Raw genomic sequence first — 21,323 nt, 5'->3', positions numbered from 1 at the left:
TGCTTTCCCATGTATTTTAACTTGAACCTGGAGGTCAAGCCCTTTGAAAATGAACTTTTCATCTTAAGGTATGTGTCAGGAGAGTTTTGGAAAGTCATGTGATGACTTTCTAACTAGTCCCTGAGTTGCAGAGGCATGAATGACTAACCTCATGCCAGGGCACTGCTCCATGTGGTGAAAAGCGAGTTGGCTCCGGGGTTAAGGGCACTTGCAACCTCAGGGCTGCAGACTTGAGTTCAGTCCCTGGGCTCTAGGAGGTGAAGGGAGAGTTCCCTCCTGCAAAGCATTCTCTGACCTCCACACTCACTCTGTGGAACGTGTGCATCTGCACACAAACACTTCCACAAAGAATAAGTGTGACCTTGTGTGTGTGTACACAGTTTACATATGCACCTATATGTGTGTAGATACATAATATAATTTGTGTGTGTGTGTGTATTTGTGTAACACACACACACATATATTCATGATGTGGCTTTAGTGGCCTCACTGAACAGTTTTATAACTGAGGTTAGGGATCCTTAGAATTTTTCAGCAAGGGGAATTTTGTTTAGAGGAACACGAGGTTCTTTTTGTTTTAGAAATCGTAAGTCTGGGAGAGGGACGAGTAAGGAGGAAAAGGAGGGGGATAATGGGGATGAGAGAGATGAGAGAGGATGTAGGGAGAGATGGATTAGTAATATACACATGTATAAAACTGTAGAAGAACCAAATTAATTTAAAAAAAATTTAAAGGATGTCCAGAAATAATTATCTAGTGCTTTTCTGGACATGTGCATTTAAGGCACCTTACTGGTTAACAAAAACCTGCAACGTGGCAGAAAGATGAGAAGCAGAGATTATGGCTTTGCATCACCCATTTGAAGGTGACAGCTCGCCGAAACCCAGGGAGTACCTATGTCTCACTGAGAAAGGAAAGGGAGGCCGGTTTCTCAGGTAAGTTTTGTATTTGAAACACTGAGGTATCCCACTCAGTAAGCATGAGACTGAGCACCAGCTCCAAGCTTGACCAGAGCCCCAGTACGTGCAAGGCAAGCCAGCTCCTGGGCGATGCTACTGTGTAGCCATTTCCATTGCTTTCTTCCGGTTCCCTCTCCATCCTTTGCCTTCCCTGTTCTCTGCTCTGGAAGCAGTCAGCATGCACAGCATCAATTGGCTTCACGGAACCCCACCCTGCCATTCTGAAGGCAAGAGGATCCCAAGATGGTGCACACATATATTTCCTTCACCGGTTCACTGTGGTATCGTGTAGAGTAGCTGCTTCCCTTTCCCCAAGACCTCCAGCAAGCGATAACCAAGGGTCCAATAGCCGCTCTCTCCCTGTGCCTTCTCAGACATCACATGATGATAATGGTGTTGGTTTTTACTATTCCCTTTATTGAATAGCACTGTCTGTACTTTGTGTGCCATTGTTGAAAAGTTTTCCCTACTTCCTAGGTCCCGCTGGATCTTACATGTAGCTAACTGGTAGGAAACCAGGATCTCCCAGGTGCCAGGGCTGTCCTCTGTGAAGAGAGGGGCTTCTGTTCTGTGAGCCTCAGGCTTAGGAGACAACCAGACAAGGCCAGGGACTGCACATCCACACATATGGCCTGGGTTACAAGTTGGTGAAGCATATTACACATCACTATGATTTTCAAATATGTAGAAATGCCTCACTAGCCATGCAATATAATTTATTTGGAAATACGAAGTTCATTTCACCCGATGCTTTATATATTCCGCAGATAATTAATGTTAATAATAATGAGTATTTGCAGCTTGACAAAGGGCACATTTTCTTGAATATGTGGCTCCTACTCTCGTTCAACAAGTTGGGACCTAGTTTTGAGATGTTTGTTGTAACCACTTTGGGGGAGGGGTTCAAAACTAGATGGAGTCAAGTGGTTCCTGTCTGACTGATCTTACGAGGACAGGGAAGAAAGATAACTAAGAAAAATCTCAAAAAAATGTTTCTAAAAATTATTTGTAACTTTCTCACTTCAAGAAAGAAACGTAGGTTCTGAGTCTCAGGGTGCAGGAAGAGCGAAAGGATAGGAATTACAGCACTCCACTGTCAGTCTGGGCTACACCTTGTCCTTTGTGTGACCCGCTGTGGCTCAAGCAGTGAACAGAGTCTACGGAACACAAAAATAAACATCTCCGAGGGCCTGTGGAATTTGATGGCCTGTGGAATGTGGGGCAGACAGCGGGCTACGTGCCAGGCTCTGCAGGTGAACCCTCCCAGGGCCCACACTCCTTTTCAAGCTCTCTGCAAAAAGACAGAGGAGAAACCTGGCAAAAAGTCCCATTTCTAGGCTTGCCCCACTGTTCTCTCAGAGCCCAGACTTGCCCTTGTATTCCCAGTGAGCTTCATGACTTAGGTTCCAGGAAGACTGACTACAGTGACTACAAAGCTACAAACCAGGTTCCTACCTGGTTTCTTGAACTCCTTGGACCACCTGCCCATGCACTTTGAGAAAATGGTCGCACTAGAGGGTTGGGAAGTCCAATGCTTATTGACTATCAGTTGCTTCCAACTTGGGCACACATTCAAGCAATAGTTCTCATGATCTTCCACAAAATTAGCATCTAGCTAGCTGAACTATTCGACTCCCTGTCCCTTATGTCTCAACGATACGGTAGAGCCATGATTACAGAGTAAGGCACTGTGGTATAGACAGGCTGGCCTGTTCTTCAATAACAGGCTTCCTAGTGACCAAAAAAAGACTTTGTGCAATATATCTCAAACCTCAGATTCTCCTCCAGAGCCAGGATGCCTTTATTGTGGTTGATCGGACTTAATAATGCTGTAGTCTGTAAGAGTATAAACGATGGTTAGAGAGTGTCCAAGATAACATTGAGTTAAAGTATTACTCTCTGGGCTGTACAGATGGGTAGCACCAGCTTTGTGCTGGGCTCTTTACCTGTGCTTGGTTGTATAGAACATCTGTCTCCATTTCAGCCAACTTCATCCCTTACCCATGCCAGTCTGTAGCATCCCAAAGGAGACGGCTCAGGGCTGTGTGCATCAGGAGCTTTAAGGTCAGGCTTCTCAACGTTTGGGTTTCTGTGCTGGCTGAAACACTGGTGGTGCCATTGTAGCTGTTCCTTTCTAGGGTTGAATACCATGTGAATCACTCTGGCCTTCATCCTGAGCTTTAGAAAAAGGATCCCAAGCTTCAAATACCAGACACAATGTAGAAACTGTGGCAGCTTCTTTAGCAAAGGTCATTGTCGCAATTTAGTGTCCCAAGATTCCTGACAGACATCCAAGGCCTTCTGGTGGAAGCCAGTAGTCATTTGCTCGTTACTAGAATCTGTCTGAGGCCTATGAAAGAGAAGCAGAAAGAAAGAGCAAACCATTAGTTTTTCTTTTACGAAAGAATAACATTTATTTTTTTGCCTTGACACACGAGGAAGGTCAATAACAACGAAAACAATGACTCCATGCTCGGCTGAAGGCGCACCACAACAAGGACTCCAAAATGGTTAAAACAACCTGAACCTGGCAAGAGTCTATGAAAATCGAGCAGAGATTTTTGATTTTGTATTTTTTTTTAACTTTCTCCCATCTCCAACCTTGGGTTTATTTGAGTTTGCCCCTAGATAAGCATCTGCGAACCCACCAGCCAGAACACTTAGATACACTGATGTAAAGACTCTGAGACAAACTTGAAGTTCTCTCCTAACATACTTGGAAATTTGCCCTCTCCTAGTCCCTCACGTGCACAGTCGCTTGAAGTTTCCTAGTCAAAGGCCAGAGTGTTGAGTGAGCCTTGGATCTCAGTTGAGATAGAACTAAATGTTTACTCGTTAAAAAAAATGGATGCAAAATGTGACCAAGAGGCATGGTGTCTCTCAGTGACTACCCACAAGGGGCCTACAATCAGAGGTGGCTAGTCAATAAAGCGGGCACTATGCCAGATGCCAGGACACAAAGCCAAAGGAATAGATAGTGTCTATAGTTCTTGCTTCTGCTGAAATGTGCCTGACTAGAGTTTCAAATGGGATGCCCTAAGTGCTACAGATGATATACCTGCCCATCCCCCAAGAATGCCTTCCTATTTCTAAATCAGCAGCAACAGAGTCCTCCGTGAAACCTTACAATTTCTTTGTTCCTATCATAAATCTAAGCTTCTCCACAAGCCTGAGCTGTAAGTGGAGGTAAGAATGGTATTTTTTGTTGTTGTTGTTCTTGCTTGTGTCCTTTCTAAAAAAAAAATGGCATCCTCAGATTTTAAAGATCCTTCCCCATTTTCTTCTAGCCATTTTAGAATTTACATCTTTGTATCTTTTTACTATCCACTCAGAGTTAGTTCACGCATAGAGTGTAAAACTCCAGCTTTACAATTTTTTCCACTGTGTTAGTATATTCTGCTCTTTAATGATCAGCACGACAAGGTATTGTTTCCTTTGGTTTAGAGTGGGTTTTAAAATCAGTTGGTATGTTATCCCTGTTGCCCATTCTTTTTAGAAAGTATTTATTTTTTATTTTGTGTATATGAGTGTTTGGCTTGCATGCATGTCTGGGCACCACGTGTATGCCTGATGTCAGCAGATGCCGGAAGAGGGTGCCAAATTCCCTGGCACTGGAGTTACTGTTTTGAGGCACCACATGGGTGCTCAGAACTGAACCCAGGCTCCTGTGTAATAGCAGCAGCTATGGCTAAACATGGAGCCAGCTCCCAGCCTGGGCTCTCTCTCTTAAAACTCGGCTTTATAGATTTTTCCTATTTTCTTACAAATTTTAGACTCCACTTGCCATTCTCTATTTTAAAAAGAGACTATTGACATTTCGGTTGGAATTTCACTGGAATTATACTAGTCAACCTGGGAAGTGAAGATATTCTCCAAGTCTTGTAATCAATAAATCTGGTTTTTCTAGTTCTCTGTCTCTCAGGTATTCTTAAATTTCTCTTGGTACTGATGAGAGGTTTTAGTCTTTTAAGAGTTTAACAGTTATTCTCTGTTTTATTTATAATGGCACAAAATTGTAGTCAACACTAATGTCCGTCATAGGCAAATGAATAATGTACTGTAATGGGTCCACACTCCCTCTTACCAATGAGCACCGAAATGGAGTCAGCTATGGACAAAACAAATGGAACAAACCTCAAAATATTGTCAGAAGGTTCTAGATGTAGCATGTGCTTAGCATAGATGAGATTCAAGTTTAAGCCCTTGAACTGAAAAAGTCCCAAATTGTATAGAATTAGCAGACAAATGAGCATGTCCTAGCAGACACAGATCAGTGGTAATCTCATGCTCAGGTTAGTGCCTGGAGGCCTGGTGAGACAGACATTTTACTGCAGGAAAACGATGGCAACATTACCTAGTGGTGGAAATGCTCTGTGTCTTGATTATGGTCAAACATATTAAAATGGAACTTTAAAAATGTGTGTGCGTTTTGGCAGCTGGAGAGATGGCTCAGCAGTTAAGAGCACTAACTGCTCTTCCAGAAGGCCAGAGCTCAGTTCCTGGAAGCCAGATGGTAGCTCACATTTACCTGCAACTCCAGTTCCAGGGCATCTGATGTCCTCTTCTGGCCTTCATAAACACTGCACTCATACATACACACATACAAACACACACACACACACACACACACACACACACACACACACACGAATCAATAATAAAATCAATCTTTTAAGAGTATGTTTTATTAAAACTTTGATCTGTTTGCACATGAGTAGTCTTTTTGTACATTATCCAGCCATGCCTAAAGCATGGCTCCTTGAGAGGGCCGTTTCTCTCCTCTCTTGGGTTTATTCTTTTAGTGGTGTCTGGTTTAGGAGACACACATAGATCACTGTCACAGTGATGATGGAGACAGTGTCTGCTAAGTTCTAGTTGTTTTCTGAGTTCCTGTAAGCCTGTTCAGAGTTTTCTTCATTGGTCACCTAGCATCCTTTGGTCTCTTGAACCTTATGATAAAATGATTCATCTTGCTAATGTCTGGGTATTGGCATCTGCCGCTTGAATAATCTATGGTTTGTATTCTGTATGGCTAGAACATGAATACTTTCCCTGTCTTCCTTATGAGAGTCCTTCATACTCAGGCGTGAGTCCCATTTTCCTCTGAATTTGCCATGGAGTTACTTTTCCCTTTGCCATGGCCTTAGCTTGTCTCACCTATTTACCTTTGTTTCTTTCTGTTTGAACCCAACACAGGTTACCCAGGAAAGCTGTGTGTTCCCACAATCACACACTCTTAGTTAAGAATGTCTAAGGTAACCTGCAATTCTCTGTCCACCTCATCCCACACCTGCCTCTGCTCAAGACACGGGAGGAGAAAGAGAAATCTGTGCTACTCAGAAACATGTGGGCAATTTGCTACTCTTCACTTCATAAATTTCAGTCCTTTAACTCCCTGGGGTGGCAATTTCCCCATAACACGGTCCACACTTCTTTGCCAGCAGATACAGCTATTCTACACAGGGCTTACCTTCTTGTTTATATCTATGTGCTTCTTGGCATAGCCGTAATGGTGGGAAAGGACCATTGAGTACGACTTTCTTTGAAAAAGAAAGTGCAGTTTATCATGAGATATTGCAAAAATATGGTCTACTTTATAAATGCTGAAAACAGAGCCAGAGAAAGAATGAAGCCATTTAGAGTTCACGGTGCTCATCCTACGGGGAGACGTACATAATAAGGAGGTACTTAGGGCAGTGTTCTCATTTAGATATGAAATCACCCAAAAAGGCTTAAAGGGTTAGGGCTTGGACCCCAGCTAGCAGTGCTTTTGAGAGTGATCGGTTTATGAACACTCTAAGTTTACCAATAGTTTCATTAATTGGTGTGTTCATAGCAGTAGAATCTACAATGAGGAAGCATGCCGCTGGGTAGTGTCTACTTTGTCTGTCTTTTTCTATGTATCTCTGTCTCTGTCTTTATATCACTCATCTGTGTCTGTCTCTGTCTCTCCCTCTCCCTTTCTGTCCATCTCTGTCTCTCCCTCTCACTCTTCCCCCCGCCCATCTCCTTCTCCTCCCTCCTTTCCTGAGCAGCACCAGATGAGCAATCTTGCTCTAGCACACCCTTTGAGCCATATTGTTCTGCCTCACAGACTTAAAAGCAACGAAACTGGCCAACCATGAACTAAAACCATAAGCCATCATCGACTTCTCCTCATTTAACTTGTTTTTCTCATTTTCCACAGAGACAAAAAGCTGACTTTCCACAACTGGCCACTCGAAGTAGAGACTAGGCCTCCTTAGTTTGGTGTCCTTTCTCATAGTTAGGAAAGGAAGTGATTCAGACAGTCTTACCCCTGAATAGGGCCGCTTGGACACAGTCGTCACAGCCATCTTAATTTCCTCTCACATCAATTTTCCATAACCTTTTACCTATATTATGACTGCAAATTGACTTACAGAGGAAGCAAACTGCTGACAGGTAAGACACCGGAAATAGATGCTGCAGAAGGAAAGAAATGGGAAGTGACCGCTCAGAGCTTCCAAAACAGGAGACTTCAGGACCCTGTTTCCTTTCAGCTGCCTGCTGATGCATGAATTTGCACATACCTATAGATAAAAGAGGTCACTTTTAGAAAACACTGAGGGTAACAGAGATGCACCCCCTCCCTGCAGTGTAGTGCTTTAGCAACCCTTTGCGAATGATTAAATTCTTTAAAGCGCCAAGAGGATGAAGTGAATTGGAACTATATTCCAATTTTTACCAAAGGGTAGTTTTAGAAGGACGTTCTAATACAGCGTTTCTGTTTTAGCAGTTGATGTAAAAATACAATAAATTAGAGGATATTAATAAACCAAAGAGTTCCATGATGGTAGAGCTTTCTTTGTTTACAGTTTTAGACATACTGGTGACTCGGTAAAAGATTTCCCCAATGTTTTTTGGCAAATATCAGGTGGGTTTAATCATTTACAAGTTAATGTGATGGGAAAGTCTCCGGGAAGCTGGCTTCACCATGCTGAGCCTGCACATTTCTTTGTGAAGATATGTCTACTAAAAGTCCTTTTGAGAGAAACTCGAATGTATTTCTTGTGAGCAAGCGTAGCCGTAATTCTAACACTGTAGGTCCCCTCTTCTCTTCCTTTGTCGTGCTTTAGCATTATGTGGACATCTTGTTGACAGAAGTGTCCACTGTAAATTTGAAATCTCCCAGGGCAGGTGTCCAGCTGTATCATCCAAAGTCTGCCAGAGATATCTATCGCCAATCATGTTCAGATGCAGTGTCACCAAGGGAGAATCTCTGAGGGGAAGCTTCATCATTGTGAAAAGGGGAGAACGGTGTTCATCCCAAGGTTTGTGTTTTCTGGGAGAAACAGTGAGGAACGATGTTGCTGCTGAAGGCTCTCAGCCTTTCCTGGAGTCCTGGTGAGGATAGTGCTTGCTCTGTGGCCATCCAGGTTAACTTTGACTGACAGTAGACCTCCATTTATCATGTTGTCGGTACAGCATGATGAGAAGTGTTGCTAAATTTATTCAGACTTATACAATTGTGCTGGCATTTCTAAAGATGTCATTTTCTTTTAGTTAAGGTTGTGCTCCATTGTGCCAATGTAAAAGGGAAGGGAAGAGGGAGATACAGGCTTTGATGTTGGTGCTGGGAACCGAACCCTTGAAGTTTGGTTGTGAGCCTTTGCCTTTAGCAGCTGAAATATCTCTCCAGCCATTATACAATTTTGTATTTTGTTAGTGTTCCTTACGAACAATTTTTTTTTAAACCTGAATTATCTTATATTACATGGCCATATTAATGTTTTATAATGACTGTTTAATTCAAGGATATCATGTACCCACCCGTTTTCTTCCTCTTCCCTACTGCTAGGCCCCTTCTTGCCCCTGACTGTCCCATGTCCTATATGCATACATGATTTTTATGTGTTTGTAAAGATGTTGATTTACATCTGAGAGAAAACAAGTGTTATTTGTCTTTTGAATCACTTGTATCCATTCATCTCCTGATGGATACCTGAGCAGGATCCATTACTTGGCTGTTGCAAACAGTGTACAATAAACATTCATGAGCATGTTTGTTGATTTAGATTGCGTTGGTGTAGTCCCAAGAGTCATACAGCTGAATGGTATAGTAGTTTTAGCCTTAGTTTTTGAGGACCCTCCATGTTGATTCTCATAGTGGCTGGACTAATTCACATTCCCACCAACAGTCTACATGGTTTAATTTCCTCTACATCTTCAGCAAGATTTCTTGATGTTTTCTTAATGGTGCCCATTCTGACTGGGGCAAGATAAGAATCTTGATATAATTTAAAATTCCATTTTCTGATGTGATTAAGAAAGTAGACTACTTCATCTTTAAAGACTATTTACTTCATTAGCCTATATATTGATTTGATTGCTTGGATTGGAGGTAGATTTTTAAACGTTCTGATATAATGTTATTATCAATCCCCTGTATGATGTATACCTAGTGAGGACTTTCTGCCATTTTGTGAGCTGTCTCTTTACTTGATTATTTCCTATGCTGCAAGAAGCTTTTGAACTTTATGGAACCCCATTTTTAAAGTCCTGGTTTTATTCCCTGTGTTCTTGGAGTTCTTTGCAGAAAGTCTTTTTTATGCTTTTGTCTTGAATGGATCTTCCTGTATCCCTCTAATCATTTTGCATTAAGATCTTTGATTTATTTTTAATTACTTTCTTTTAGTTTTGCAAGATGAGAGCTTGGGATCTACGTTCACATTTCTGAATGTGAGCGTCGAGCTCCTCCGGGAGCTCTTTCTTCTGTGTACATTTTTGTCCTTGTATCGAAACTTAGGTGGCTACAACTGCATGGGCTTAGTTCTGGGTTCTTTTTATTACTCCATTGATATGCATGCCTGGTTTTCGTTCTTTGGTTTCTTGGGGATGTTTTGTTTTCTTTTGCTAGTAGCTATTATTTTGCTGTGTCCCTGAGGTATAGCATGAAATCAGATGCTGTGATGCCTCTAACATTAGTCTTTTTGCTTATGATTGCTTTCACTGTTAGGGCTTTTCGATGCCCCCATATGAATTCTGCGGTTTGTCCTCACCTAGTTTTGTCATTGACATTTTGACAGGGATCGGATTGAACTTATAAACTGCTGTTTAGTTTGGCCATGTTCACTGTACTGTTTCTTCCCATTCCTGAGCATGAGAGGTCTTTCCGTCTCCCTGTACATTTGATTTCCTTCAGTGTTTTAAGATTTTTAATTGTAGAAATTGCTCACGTCCTTGGTTTATATTGATTCCAAGATATTTTTTAGGCAATTGTAAATAGGATTATCTCCCTGATTTCCTCAGCAGTATGCTTGCTATCAGTGTATAGAAAGGCTACTCTTTTATTCTTTTAGCTATTGATTTTCATATGATAATTTTGTAGCCTGATTTTTTTTGAAAGTGTTTATCTGCTCTAAATTTTCTAAAGAGGTCTTTAGGGTCTCACATATAGAAACCCCTGCAAATTTGGGTGCTTTGACTTCATTATTTTCTGTTTATATCCTTTTTATGTCCTTCCTCTTGTCTCATTGCTCTAGATAAGATGTCAAACAATTAAAATTATTAAATAAAAGTGGCAAAAGTAGACCTTGTCTCCTCATTGTAAGTGGACTCCTTTGAGAACCCACACCACCTCACAAATATAATGTTGGCTGTAGGTTTGCATTTTGTATCCTTTATTAGGTTGAAGTAAATTCTTTTCTTCAGGCATTTCATCATGAAGGGATGTTAAACTTCCTCAAAGGCCATTTCACCATGTGATTTCTGTCTCTAAGCCTGTATGATGTTTATCAATTTCTGTAGGTTGATTCTTACTTTCATTCCCTAAAATGAAATCTTGGTATGTATGCAACATGGTAAGGTCATGGTGGTGAATGACCTTTCAAATGTGGTTGAACTCAGTTTGCAAGTATTTTATTGAGAATGCTTTCATTATTAGAGAGTTGAGCTTATAATTTCCTTTTTGTTTTGATCTTTTATGGTTTTGAAATCAAACTAACAAAATGCATTTGGTGGCATCTCGTCCTCTTCTGTTTTTTGGAATGATTTAGGAGCACGGCTCATGCTCTAGATATCAGACAGAACACACCTGTGAATTTATCTGCACCTGTACATTTTTTCCCCTCCATCTTTATTAACTTGGGTATTTCTTATTTACATTTCAATTGTTATTCCCTTTCCCGGTTTCCTGGCCAACATCACCCTAAACCTTCCCTCTCCCCTTCTATATGGATGTTCCCCTCCCCATCCTCCCCCCCAATTACCACCCTCCCCCCAACAATCACGTTCACTGGGGGTTCAGTCTTGGCAGGACCAAAGGCTTCCCCTTCCACTGGTGCTCTTACTAGACTATTCATTGCTACCTATGAGGTTGGAGCCCAGGGTCAGTCCATGTATAGTCTTTGGGTAGTGGCTTAGTCCCTGGAAGCTCTGGTTGGCATTGTTGTTCATATGGGGTCTCAAGCCCCTTCAAGCTCTTTTAATCCTTTCTCTGATTCCTTCAATGGGGGTCCCGTTCTCGGTTCAGTGGTTTGTGCTGGCATTCGCCTATGTATTTGCCATATTCTGGCTGTGTCTCTCAGAAGAGATCTACATCTGGTTCCTGTCAGCCTACACTTCTTTGCTTCATCCATCTTATCTAGTTTGGTGGCTGTATATATATGGGCCACATGTGGGGCAGGCTCTGAATGGGTGTTCCTTCTGCCTCTGTTCTAAACTTTGCCTCCCTATTCCCTCCCAAGGGTATTCTTGTTCCCCTTTTAAAGAAGGAGGGAAGCATTTGCATTTTGGTCATCCTTCTTGAGTTTCATGTGTTCTGTGCATCTAGGGTAATTCGAGCATTTGGGCTAATATCCACTTATCAACGAGTGCATGCCATGTGTGTTTTTCTGTGATTGGGTTACCTCACTCAGGATGATATTTTCCAGTTCCATCCATTTGCCTATGAATTACATAAAGTCATTGTTTTTGATAGTTGAATAGTATTCCATTGTGTAGATATACCACATTTTCTGTATCCATTCCTCTGTTGAAGGGCATCTGGGTTTTTTCCAGCTTCTGGCTATTATAAATAAAGCACAGTCCACCTATTGGTGCTCATAAATTATCTGTCTGAGTTGTTCATATTCTTTTGGTTTAATACTTATAGGTCATACATGCCTAGAAAATATAATTGTTTCTCTTGGAATTTTCTAACTTACTGAATATAGATTTTCAAATCATGTCCTAGTTTTCCTCTAAATTTTATCTGTTGTAAATATCTTTTGTATATTTTTCCCTTTTTTCAAAAGGAAAGGAGAAAGGGGGAAAAGAAAAATTCACAAGGATAAAGCTCACAATGTTTTAAATATAAAGTTTTGTAATGGGTATCTGCCCATCCCATAGTCTCTGCCCATAGTCTCTGGGTTAGAAAATTCTGAAATACATCATTGTAAACTGTCATGCCTTCTAGACTTTCTATTGACAAACCTGCTGTTCTTATGATGGGTTTGTTTTTATATAAGAATGAATATATATATATATATATATATATAAATATGTGTATATATACATATATATACTACTCTCTTGTGGCTCTCAGCATTAATATCATCTCTTTATTCTTCAGACTAGTGATATATATTATTCATATATTCATATATACACATATATATGTATATATAATATATATATATATACATATGAAATGAGAGAAAGAAGAAACTGGGAGAGAGATTACTAAAGGTTAGTTCATAAGACTAGGAATTAGGAAAATGCCAAGTGAAGGAAAAGGAACAGAGTTGGAACAGGTACCTTCTGCCTCCGAAAGGGACTGAGTCTGGTATCATCGGACTCCATGTCCACTTACCTGAGCAACATGCCAATCTGTCTCTATTTCTTTCTCTGCCATTTGGGTTGGTGTTTGGTATCTTCTGATGAGACCCGAAGCTCTGTAACATTTCATTTCCTTATAACAAGAGGGTGTGACTAGGTAAGCAGTAGGTGATGATACTCAACAATTATACACTTAAAAAAGTAAAGACTGTGGGGGACAGGAGATATGTAGCTCTGCCATAAGGCACTTACATAGCATACCCTGGGATTGATAACCAATATTATATACACAAAAGAGAAACAAGGAAGAAAGAAAGAAAGAGAGAAAGAAAGAGGAAAGAAAAGAAAAAATCAAAAGCCTTGTAAATGCTACAGAAAGTTCAGCTACTCTGTCACTATATTATTTAGGTTATAATCTAAGCTGTCAGTACAGATAAAATTCCAAATACCCAAATCTAATGAGAACATAGTTTTCCTCTGTGTGGACCATGCATGTCCAGAGCTGGAAAGGCTGAGCACCCACACTGGTTCCAGAACTCAAAACTCTACCATGTGTCTCTGCTGTCAACGAGAGTGAGGTTAGCTCTAGTAGCCGAAGCTCCCTCATGGCACATCTTCTTCCAGTGTGTCAATCAGAAAATGACAGCTGTCCTGGAAAAGACTCTTAGCCTTTGAAGCGACATGTATGACCTGTCGACACGTATGACCTGTGCTCATACACTTTCTACCTGTATTGAACTCCTCCCACCCCTATTTTCAAGGAGACACAGGCAAAGTGGACAGTTATGGGCATAAATAACATGGGAGAGGTTCTGTTACTTAAGAAATGAAAGAGAGGAGCTTATTGGGCACCTGAGGATGAATATCTAGCACCCACATAAGCATGAACCTGTAGATCTGGGGGTGGGAAGAGATAGAACTCGAGAGGCAGGGTCTGGAAGCTCAGTAGTCTAGCTAAGAATGGCACGTCCCCTTTGGTACACACACACACACACACACACACATACACACACACACACACACACACACACACACACACCCCGAAATAAATAAAAGGAAATGGAATTCTAAAATATTTTTTTAAATTCTCATCAGATGTAAAGGCAGCTCGAGGAGGGACAGTTGGATTAATTTGGTTGGATGGCTCTTCTTTTTCCCATCATCATTTAATTTGATTTCATTTCATCTATTAGCCAGCAATTAATTTGAGATGACCCTAAAGCATGCTGATGGGTGGGTTTCTATCCACACCTATCATAGACATATAGCCTAATACAATGTTTACTTGATCTGAATAAAGAATTTAAGAAGCATTCAGTTTGAACACTGCAAGTTGGCAATAACTAAAATTAATATTTAAGAATATTTTTATTAAATTTTTTCATTCTTTTTATACCACTATATTGGTTTTTAAATGTGATCTTAAGGTGTTGCTTTTACTTTTGGTAAACTCTGTATTTCCAATGAATTATCTTTGAAATTTGTTAGAGAGAACGTATTCTGTGAATGATTTAAGAAAACGTTGAAAGATAATACAGTTATTTCTGATATGAAAGGTCCCACTGGTTGTATTGCTCTTTTCATTGACTTGTTGTACAGGTGTTCGGTGGAGACAGAATTGATATGGTAGAATATTTATGACTGTGACCTTTGCCCTGTGTCTGAATCCATATAAAAGGCCAAGGCTGTGAAACACTGCCTAGCTTCATTCCTTGGTTTGACTGGGGACTAAAAGTCACTTAGGCAAGCACACACTGTATTCTCTCTCCATTGCTGCTTTCCCTTCTCTTCAGCAGAGACGGTGCATGCTCTCAACAGTACAGGAAGGTCCAGGTAGAAAGCGTAAAGTTCCTGCTGCTTGTGAAAATGTGCGTGGCCCTTTCAGTATTTGAAGAGCTATGCGATAGCATCTGTAGTTCTGTCACTTTTAATGCAATAGAAATGAATATAAAAAGTCGATATATATATATCATGTGTGTGTGTGTGTGTGTGTGTGTGTGTGTGTGTGTGTGTATGGTTATGCTATTACTTATACTGTCTTAAAATTTGTATTGTAGGTGGGCTGTGGAAATAATTTAAAAGTACTGATACACAATGCTTGAGCTAATGGCCTTTAAAGTTTATATCGCACCAGATGTTTATTTTTGGTTTGGCATGAACTACTATTACGATTTTCTTGGCTTTTTGTTCATTAAGAAACTTCTGAAGGAGTGATTACTTCTCAGGGATTGTGAATAAACATTTTTACTTTTTTTTAAAAAAAATCAGGATAACTAATGGTCTTTACTATGACCCAGTGTTCATAGTTATAAACAATCATATTAATAGGAGAGTAATAATCTCTTATCAAGAGAGTAACACAGACATGACAATAGAATAAAAGCATGTTTTTGTTTTGCTTTAGATGGGCAGTAATCCCTGTGCCAGGTAGCATCCTGAACCAACTTTGAGGATCAACAGGAAGTTGCTGGGTAGCAACCACTGAGGATCCTAACTTACTGCTGCAGTGACCTGGAAAGAGAAGAAAACCAAAATTGCAACCATGACGAAGATAACTAGAGTTGGTTCCGCATCCCCTCCAGATGGAGGCTGGGGATGGATGATTGTGGCCGGCTGCTTTCTTGTTACCATCTGCACCCGGGCAGTCACCAGGTAGGTGGGTCTGTCTTCTTGATATGCAAGGGTAAGCTCATGTCATTCCCTGTGTGCTTTTGGCTGCTCATGTATCTTTCCCTTTGCAAGCTATGAAGCGACAACGTTACAGAATCCTGGATATTGGTCTCTTCGCTAATATATGATACATGTTAGGACACTTAGGAATATTGGAGTGTGTTAAAAAAATTCTAAACCAGACGTATGTCTTCATGAATAGCTCTATAAAATGTGGATGTGTGATATGTCTCTTTCCATTCCCCACATTACACCTATTTTATATGAAACACATAAAATCATCCTATATGAAATAACATGAGATTTGTCCTGATATTTATATATTTCCTATAAAATTTTTAAGAAAGAAATCAGTTTGCTGGGGATTTTAAAGAATTTTTAAATGCAAATCTAAGAAGACAAAGGTAGCATAGGCTGAGTTAGCTCTAGGGATATATAAGATGATCTTTATTAGACTATTTTCTTATTATGATATATTAATGAGAAATCTTAATAGATATAAATGTTAATCATTAATAATTTATAGTAGAAACAATTGAATTTATGATTCATGAGCCAAAAATGAAAAAAAAAACACTACAGCAAAAGATTATAGTATGCAATACATCCTCAAACTTGCAGTATGGGATAAGAAAAATATTTCCAAAACTGAAATATGGTTATGAAGGTTATAACAGGTTTGTGAAAACATAATTCAAGCCAAACTTGTACAGCTTCAAACTTCTATATTCTCTAAGGAGGAAACAGTGGAACTTCAAAAAAGTCCTTGAAAACTCTATTGCTTGTTAAGCATTAATCTGGGAAGCATCAAAACTAGAATCTAAATTCTTGTGCTTCACTTTTTTTCTGTGGTGACAGAAGCTGGATTTTAGGTTGAAGAAAATCAATTGTATAAAAACAGTGACTTTTTTGTCCCTACTTGCTCATTTGATATTCCTCCAGAGGCACAGTACTCAATATACTTAATGTCCAACTAGGTCCCTTCATGCATATATGCGTTAACACTTGTGATTTGCAAGTGATGGTTCTGCCCTTACTTTTGTTCAAATGGAACTGAGTTTCTCTTCTCTGGCAGTACATTCTATACAGAACAAGAGAGTATTTGCTCTAATAATTTATTTGATGATATCATAAATAAAGAAGGTATTGTATGCCTGCCAACAGATACGGTGCTGGGTGTTTTATATTTGCCACCATTAAGGTTTGTTGGTGATGTGTCCTGATAAATTATGGACTTTTCTTTCCAAAGTAATTAGATGTTGATTCTGAGTTTTCTTCCTTCTGCATTCTGAGTCTGAAGAGATTGTAGCATTTAAAAGACCATTTTTGTGTGCATGTGGCTTCTTATAAATAGAAACTTCTTTTTGTTCCATAAGAGGAATGCTCTGGAAGTCATCTCATTGCATTATAAGGAGGGATTATGCTGTAATGTTCTGAGTAGTTCAGTCTTCATGAAGAACTTGTTTTCTCACAAGGTTGTCCATAGTGCTCCTGGTTGCAATACTAAGGTACTTCTGTCAATCACTCATGTGAACCTTGTGATTTAGGTAAAATGGGCATGCAAGTCCCTGCTTCGTGGAGGGGCTTAGTAATTTATATCTATGGCAACCAACACGGAGATGAACAGAAACTTATTTTTTTTAATTTGCCTGACCTTTTAACTACAATGCACACACTCATAATCTACAGACACTTAAAGTTCACACACACACACACACACACACACACACACACACACACACACACACACACAGAATTCACCATTGCCTTTTCTAGAATATAACTAAACAAGTCCTTATCCTGTTCTCATACATATACCGCACTTTTGATCCCCATTCACACTTGTGGTTTATCTTCAGTACCATCAAGAGAAGCTGTAATATTAGGCATAGGCTTTTTAAATGTTTTGGTTATAGGAAGTATTGTCTGAAGGAGGGCTACATCCTCTCCAAGAAGCTGTCATGCCAATGACAATATGTCACGGTGCCAAGGGGATGCATCTCTCTAAACTTGTTTTTACAGAGGGCCGCTGCCTTCTCTGCTCTGTTGACATTGAGTCATAGGAGGTAGTACACCAAATCCTGTACCAACATGTCCACATGAGTGACTGTATGCATTCGGTGAACTTTCTGGAACTTCAAGAAGAGTTTGGAGTAGGAGTGTGTGTGTGTGTGTGTGTGTGTGTGTGTGTGTGTGTGTGTGTGTGACTTCGGGAAGACCATCAGTAAAATGGACTTGTCCTATTTGATAGGATATTGAATCCATTGGCTACCACCAAAGGCTGAAAGCCTTTTATCTTTTGTAGGTTGTACCTATAAGTTTCAATTTCAATTCATTTAAAATCCGTTCCATTGATTACTACCTTACAGTCATTGAAGACATGACTCTGTGCTAAAGGCTTCTAAAAGTGTAGGTTGATTGGCTATCTTATGGTAGACTCCTGCACAATTAACTGAGATACAAATAAAAATACCTATATCGACTGGAGTTGTATTAAGTTTGCTGACCTTTGGTAATAATCAAGGGATTCAGCACCCTGCCAAATAGGACAAGTCACCCATTTATCGGTGGTTTTCCAAGATCATGATGTAGGTCCTCATGTATTAACTTTGGTCAATATGGAATTAAGATAAGATTGGCAGTGAGACAAATTCAGGCCTGGATAGTTAGGGCTGGCTTTCTAGAGAAGTCCTTGGAGTGAAGTCTTAAAAGATGGAAATAATTTGGCCTGCCAGAAATGGAGGTGGAAGATGTCTTAGCCTGTGTCAGTGCCTGCCCTTCTTCATTATTCTTTTTTTTTTTTTGGTTCTTTTTTTCGGAGCTGGGGACCAAACCCAGGGCCTTGCGCTTCCTAGGCAAGCGTTCTACCACTGAGCTAAGTCCCCAACCCCCTTCTTCACTATTCTTATACTGTCAAGCATTCAGTCAGAAACCGGATAATTGCAATGTGTTTGAACTTTACCATCAGAATGCAAGATGTTTTCTGTCAAGGTGTGGTTGTTGGCAGCCAAGGTAGGGTACCAGACAGAGGTCAATAGAGGAGGTCACGACAGGAATACTTGAGCAGAATAAAGGTAGACAAGAAAGTGTGGCAATGAAGCCAGCCCTGGAATCTAAATGTCACATGCCAAGAAGCAGGCAAGAGATCTGGACGTGAGAACAAAGGAAGCGAGTCAGGGCAAGCTGTCTAACAGATAGCCAGCATGTGTCCAACAACCACACCTTGACACAAAACGTCTTGCATTCCGATGGTAAAGTTCAAACACGTTGACAATAAATAAAATGTTTTTCTTCCTTATTTCCTGGCTCAACTTTGCTGCAAAATTAACCTCAGCAATATTTTTTAAGTTTAGTCTCACAGTGAAAAAGGAAGCCTCCTCAACCTTGAACTAACCTAAGTGCACATTCTTGTCATTCACATAGGAAGCATAATTTCGGATACATTGTTCTGCTTTCCACCTTAATAACTTCTCTTCAGACTGTCATATATCAACCAAGGTTCTACCTCACTGAAGAATAGTTGCTTACAATCCTATTTATGCTTGTGTCTGCAGTTATTGGATACATTTTAATGGGATTTTATATGGTCTTCTGGTTTCTGCTGTTATAAACAATGCTATAATTAAACTCAAGTCATTTAAAAATTCTGTCTCAGCTCTAGTCTTGAACTTTGAAAAATGTAAATTTTAAAGTTTGACAGGCCATGAAAGCAGGCGTTATTATTTAGCTATGCCTTCTATTAATTACTATGCATTGATTATTTCTTTTTTTTTCTTTAAGATATCATTATCAAAATACACTATTCACTTAAGGATCGCAGTTAAGGCATAATTACATGAATTTTCTACATATATAACAACTTGGGCAATTTCTTTAGAAACAAAAAATTGATTTAAATATTCAAACAAAACAATATCCTAGGTCTGAGATTTGGTGTTGCCTAGATTTCTGGAGTTCAAATAAACTTAGTTGGAATACATTTCTGGAGTTTTGGAGTTTTTTTGAACTCTATTGAGAACAGTTGGGGTGAAAATAAAGTGATTACTAACTTTACTGAGCACTTACCTTGTGCTTGTCGACATGCTTTCAGATAGTTTTCGTGAAGTCATGTCCACCACATTATAGGAGTAGTCAAGGGATATGACAGTAATTTTAGCTACAGTGTCCCTATGAGTCAGTTCTGGATCTGACAACACAGCTAGGACTGGGTCGGAGCAGTGGTGAGGTTGAGGCAGAAAACTCATTGACCTGTTGAAGTCAGATCATCTTTAAGAGAGGAGTGTTGGGTCATAAGTGATGACACTGGTTCTGTTCCGTTTCTATGTTTTTGTGAATGAATGCTATCCCAAGGCGAAGGAGATGTCATGAGATTCATCATTCTGACTTTTGTGAGTCATGCTTATAAAAAGGCTTGATCTATAGATGAAGAAATTGAAAAACTTCCTCAATATTTGCTTCCGTGTGTATGAATCTGGAAAGAGCTTTGCTTTCCCGACTCTTGTTATTGCAAACATCTAGATACATGTGTGCCCCTATTACAATTCAATTTATTTCAGATATTCCTGGATTTTAAATCTTACAGCACAAACTTTCATCATCTGGAAAACTCCACGGTCATTTCTCCCCTTTTCTATAGAAGTGAAATATGTCCATATTATTTCTTTTCATTTTATTATTTTTCATTTGTCACTTGGTCCTCTTCCTGTTGAACAACATAACCATCTTCCTGAGCTACATGAATGTTGAAATACTTAGAAAGGTGGGTGTATTCATTGAACTTTGACTTCTGGCTATGGTCCAGACATGAAGCTTACATCTTTGATTTTCAGACCCAAAGTTTTGCTGATGTGTCTAGTCAACTCAGTTCAGAAATAATCAACTAACCTGTGTCCACAGGGGCTCACAGAGACTGAACTGCCAACCAGAGAGCATGCATGGGACCGACCTAGGCACTCTACGCATATGTAATAGTTCTACATCTGGGTCTTCATAGGGGGCTCCTAAAGTGGGAGCAGGGGCTGTTTGACTACATTGCCTGCCTTTAAATCTCTTTCCCTAACTGGGCTGCCTTGTGTAGTGTAGCCCCAGTAAAAGAAGGTGAGCCTAATTTTACTACAATTTGATATGGTAAGGCTGCCTGATACTCATAGGAGGCCTCCTCTTTTCTGAGGAGAAGGAGAAGAGAGATAGATGGGGGAGTGTATGGATGGCAAGAGAGAGGGATTGGGAGGAGAGGAGGGAGGGAAAGCTACAATTAGGATGTAAAGTAAATAAATAATTTAGTTAATAAAAAAAGCAAGGCAAAATTTGTCAAGAAATCACAAGAGACAGCACACTAATATTAACGTTCCCCAGAATGATTTAGTGAAGAGACTGGTTTATGATTTCAAACTATCTTACCATTTTCTCAACTACTCTTTTCTGTCTCTTCTTCACCATTTGCACTGATCGTGTTGATTCTGTCTCTGCAGAGCCTGTTTGGATGCTTCACATCCCTGCTTCAACTTGCCTCTTCACATGCTCCTCTGGTGGCCCTACCACTTTCTTCCTCTCCTCTCTCCAGTGGTGCCTTTCACTTCCTTACAGTCCAATCAGTTTCTCTATCAAGGTGCTCCCCTTCCTTCCTCCTTCCTTCCTCCTTCCTTCCTCCTTTCCCTTCCTACATTGTCTTCTTCTGTTAAACAATATTTATGAGCACCCAATTCATGTCAGATACCATACTAGATGTTTGGGATTTAGTGTGAATTAAGACACGTGCAGGTGCTGGCGAGGATGTGGAGAAAGAGGAACACTCCTCCATTGTTGGTGGGATTGCAGACTGGTACAATCACTCTGGAAATCAGTCTGGAGGTTCCTCAGAAAATTGGACATAGTACTACCTGAGGACCCAGCTATACCACTCCTGGGCATATACC

General features: G+C 40.0%; 1 protein-coding gene across 2 annotated transcripts in view; it reads left to right on the top strand.

Moving 5' to 3' along the window:
* Window positions 1-21,323, top strand: part of Slc16a12 (solute carrier family 16, member 12) — a 74,806-nt gene that overhangs the window by 34,967 nt on the left and 18,516 nt on the right. For both annotated transcript variants that reach the window (NM_001191637.2, NM_001437574.1), the window contains 1 exon segment: window positions 15,143-15,390. In NM_001191637.2, coding sequence (NP_001178566.1) covers window positions 15,281-15,390 — 110 coding nt within the window. In that variant the 5' untranslated portion in view covers window positions 15,143-15,280.

Source organism: Rattus norvegicus, chromosome 1 (assembly GCF_021556685.1).
Source record: "Rattus norvegicus strain SHRSP/BbbUtx chromosome 1, alternate assembly SHRSP_T2T, whole genome shotgun sequence".
Taxonomy (NCBI): domain Eukaryota; kingdom Metazoa; phylum Chordata; class Mammalia; order Rodentia; family Muridae; genus Rattus; species Rattus norvegicus.
This window is presented reverse-complemented; position numbering and strand designations above follow the sequence as displayed.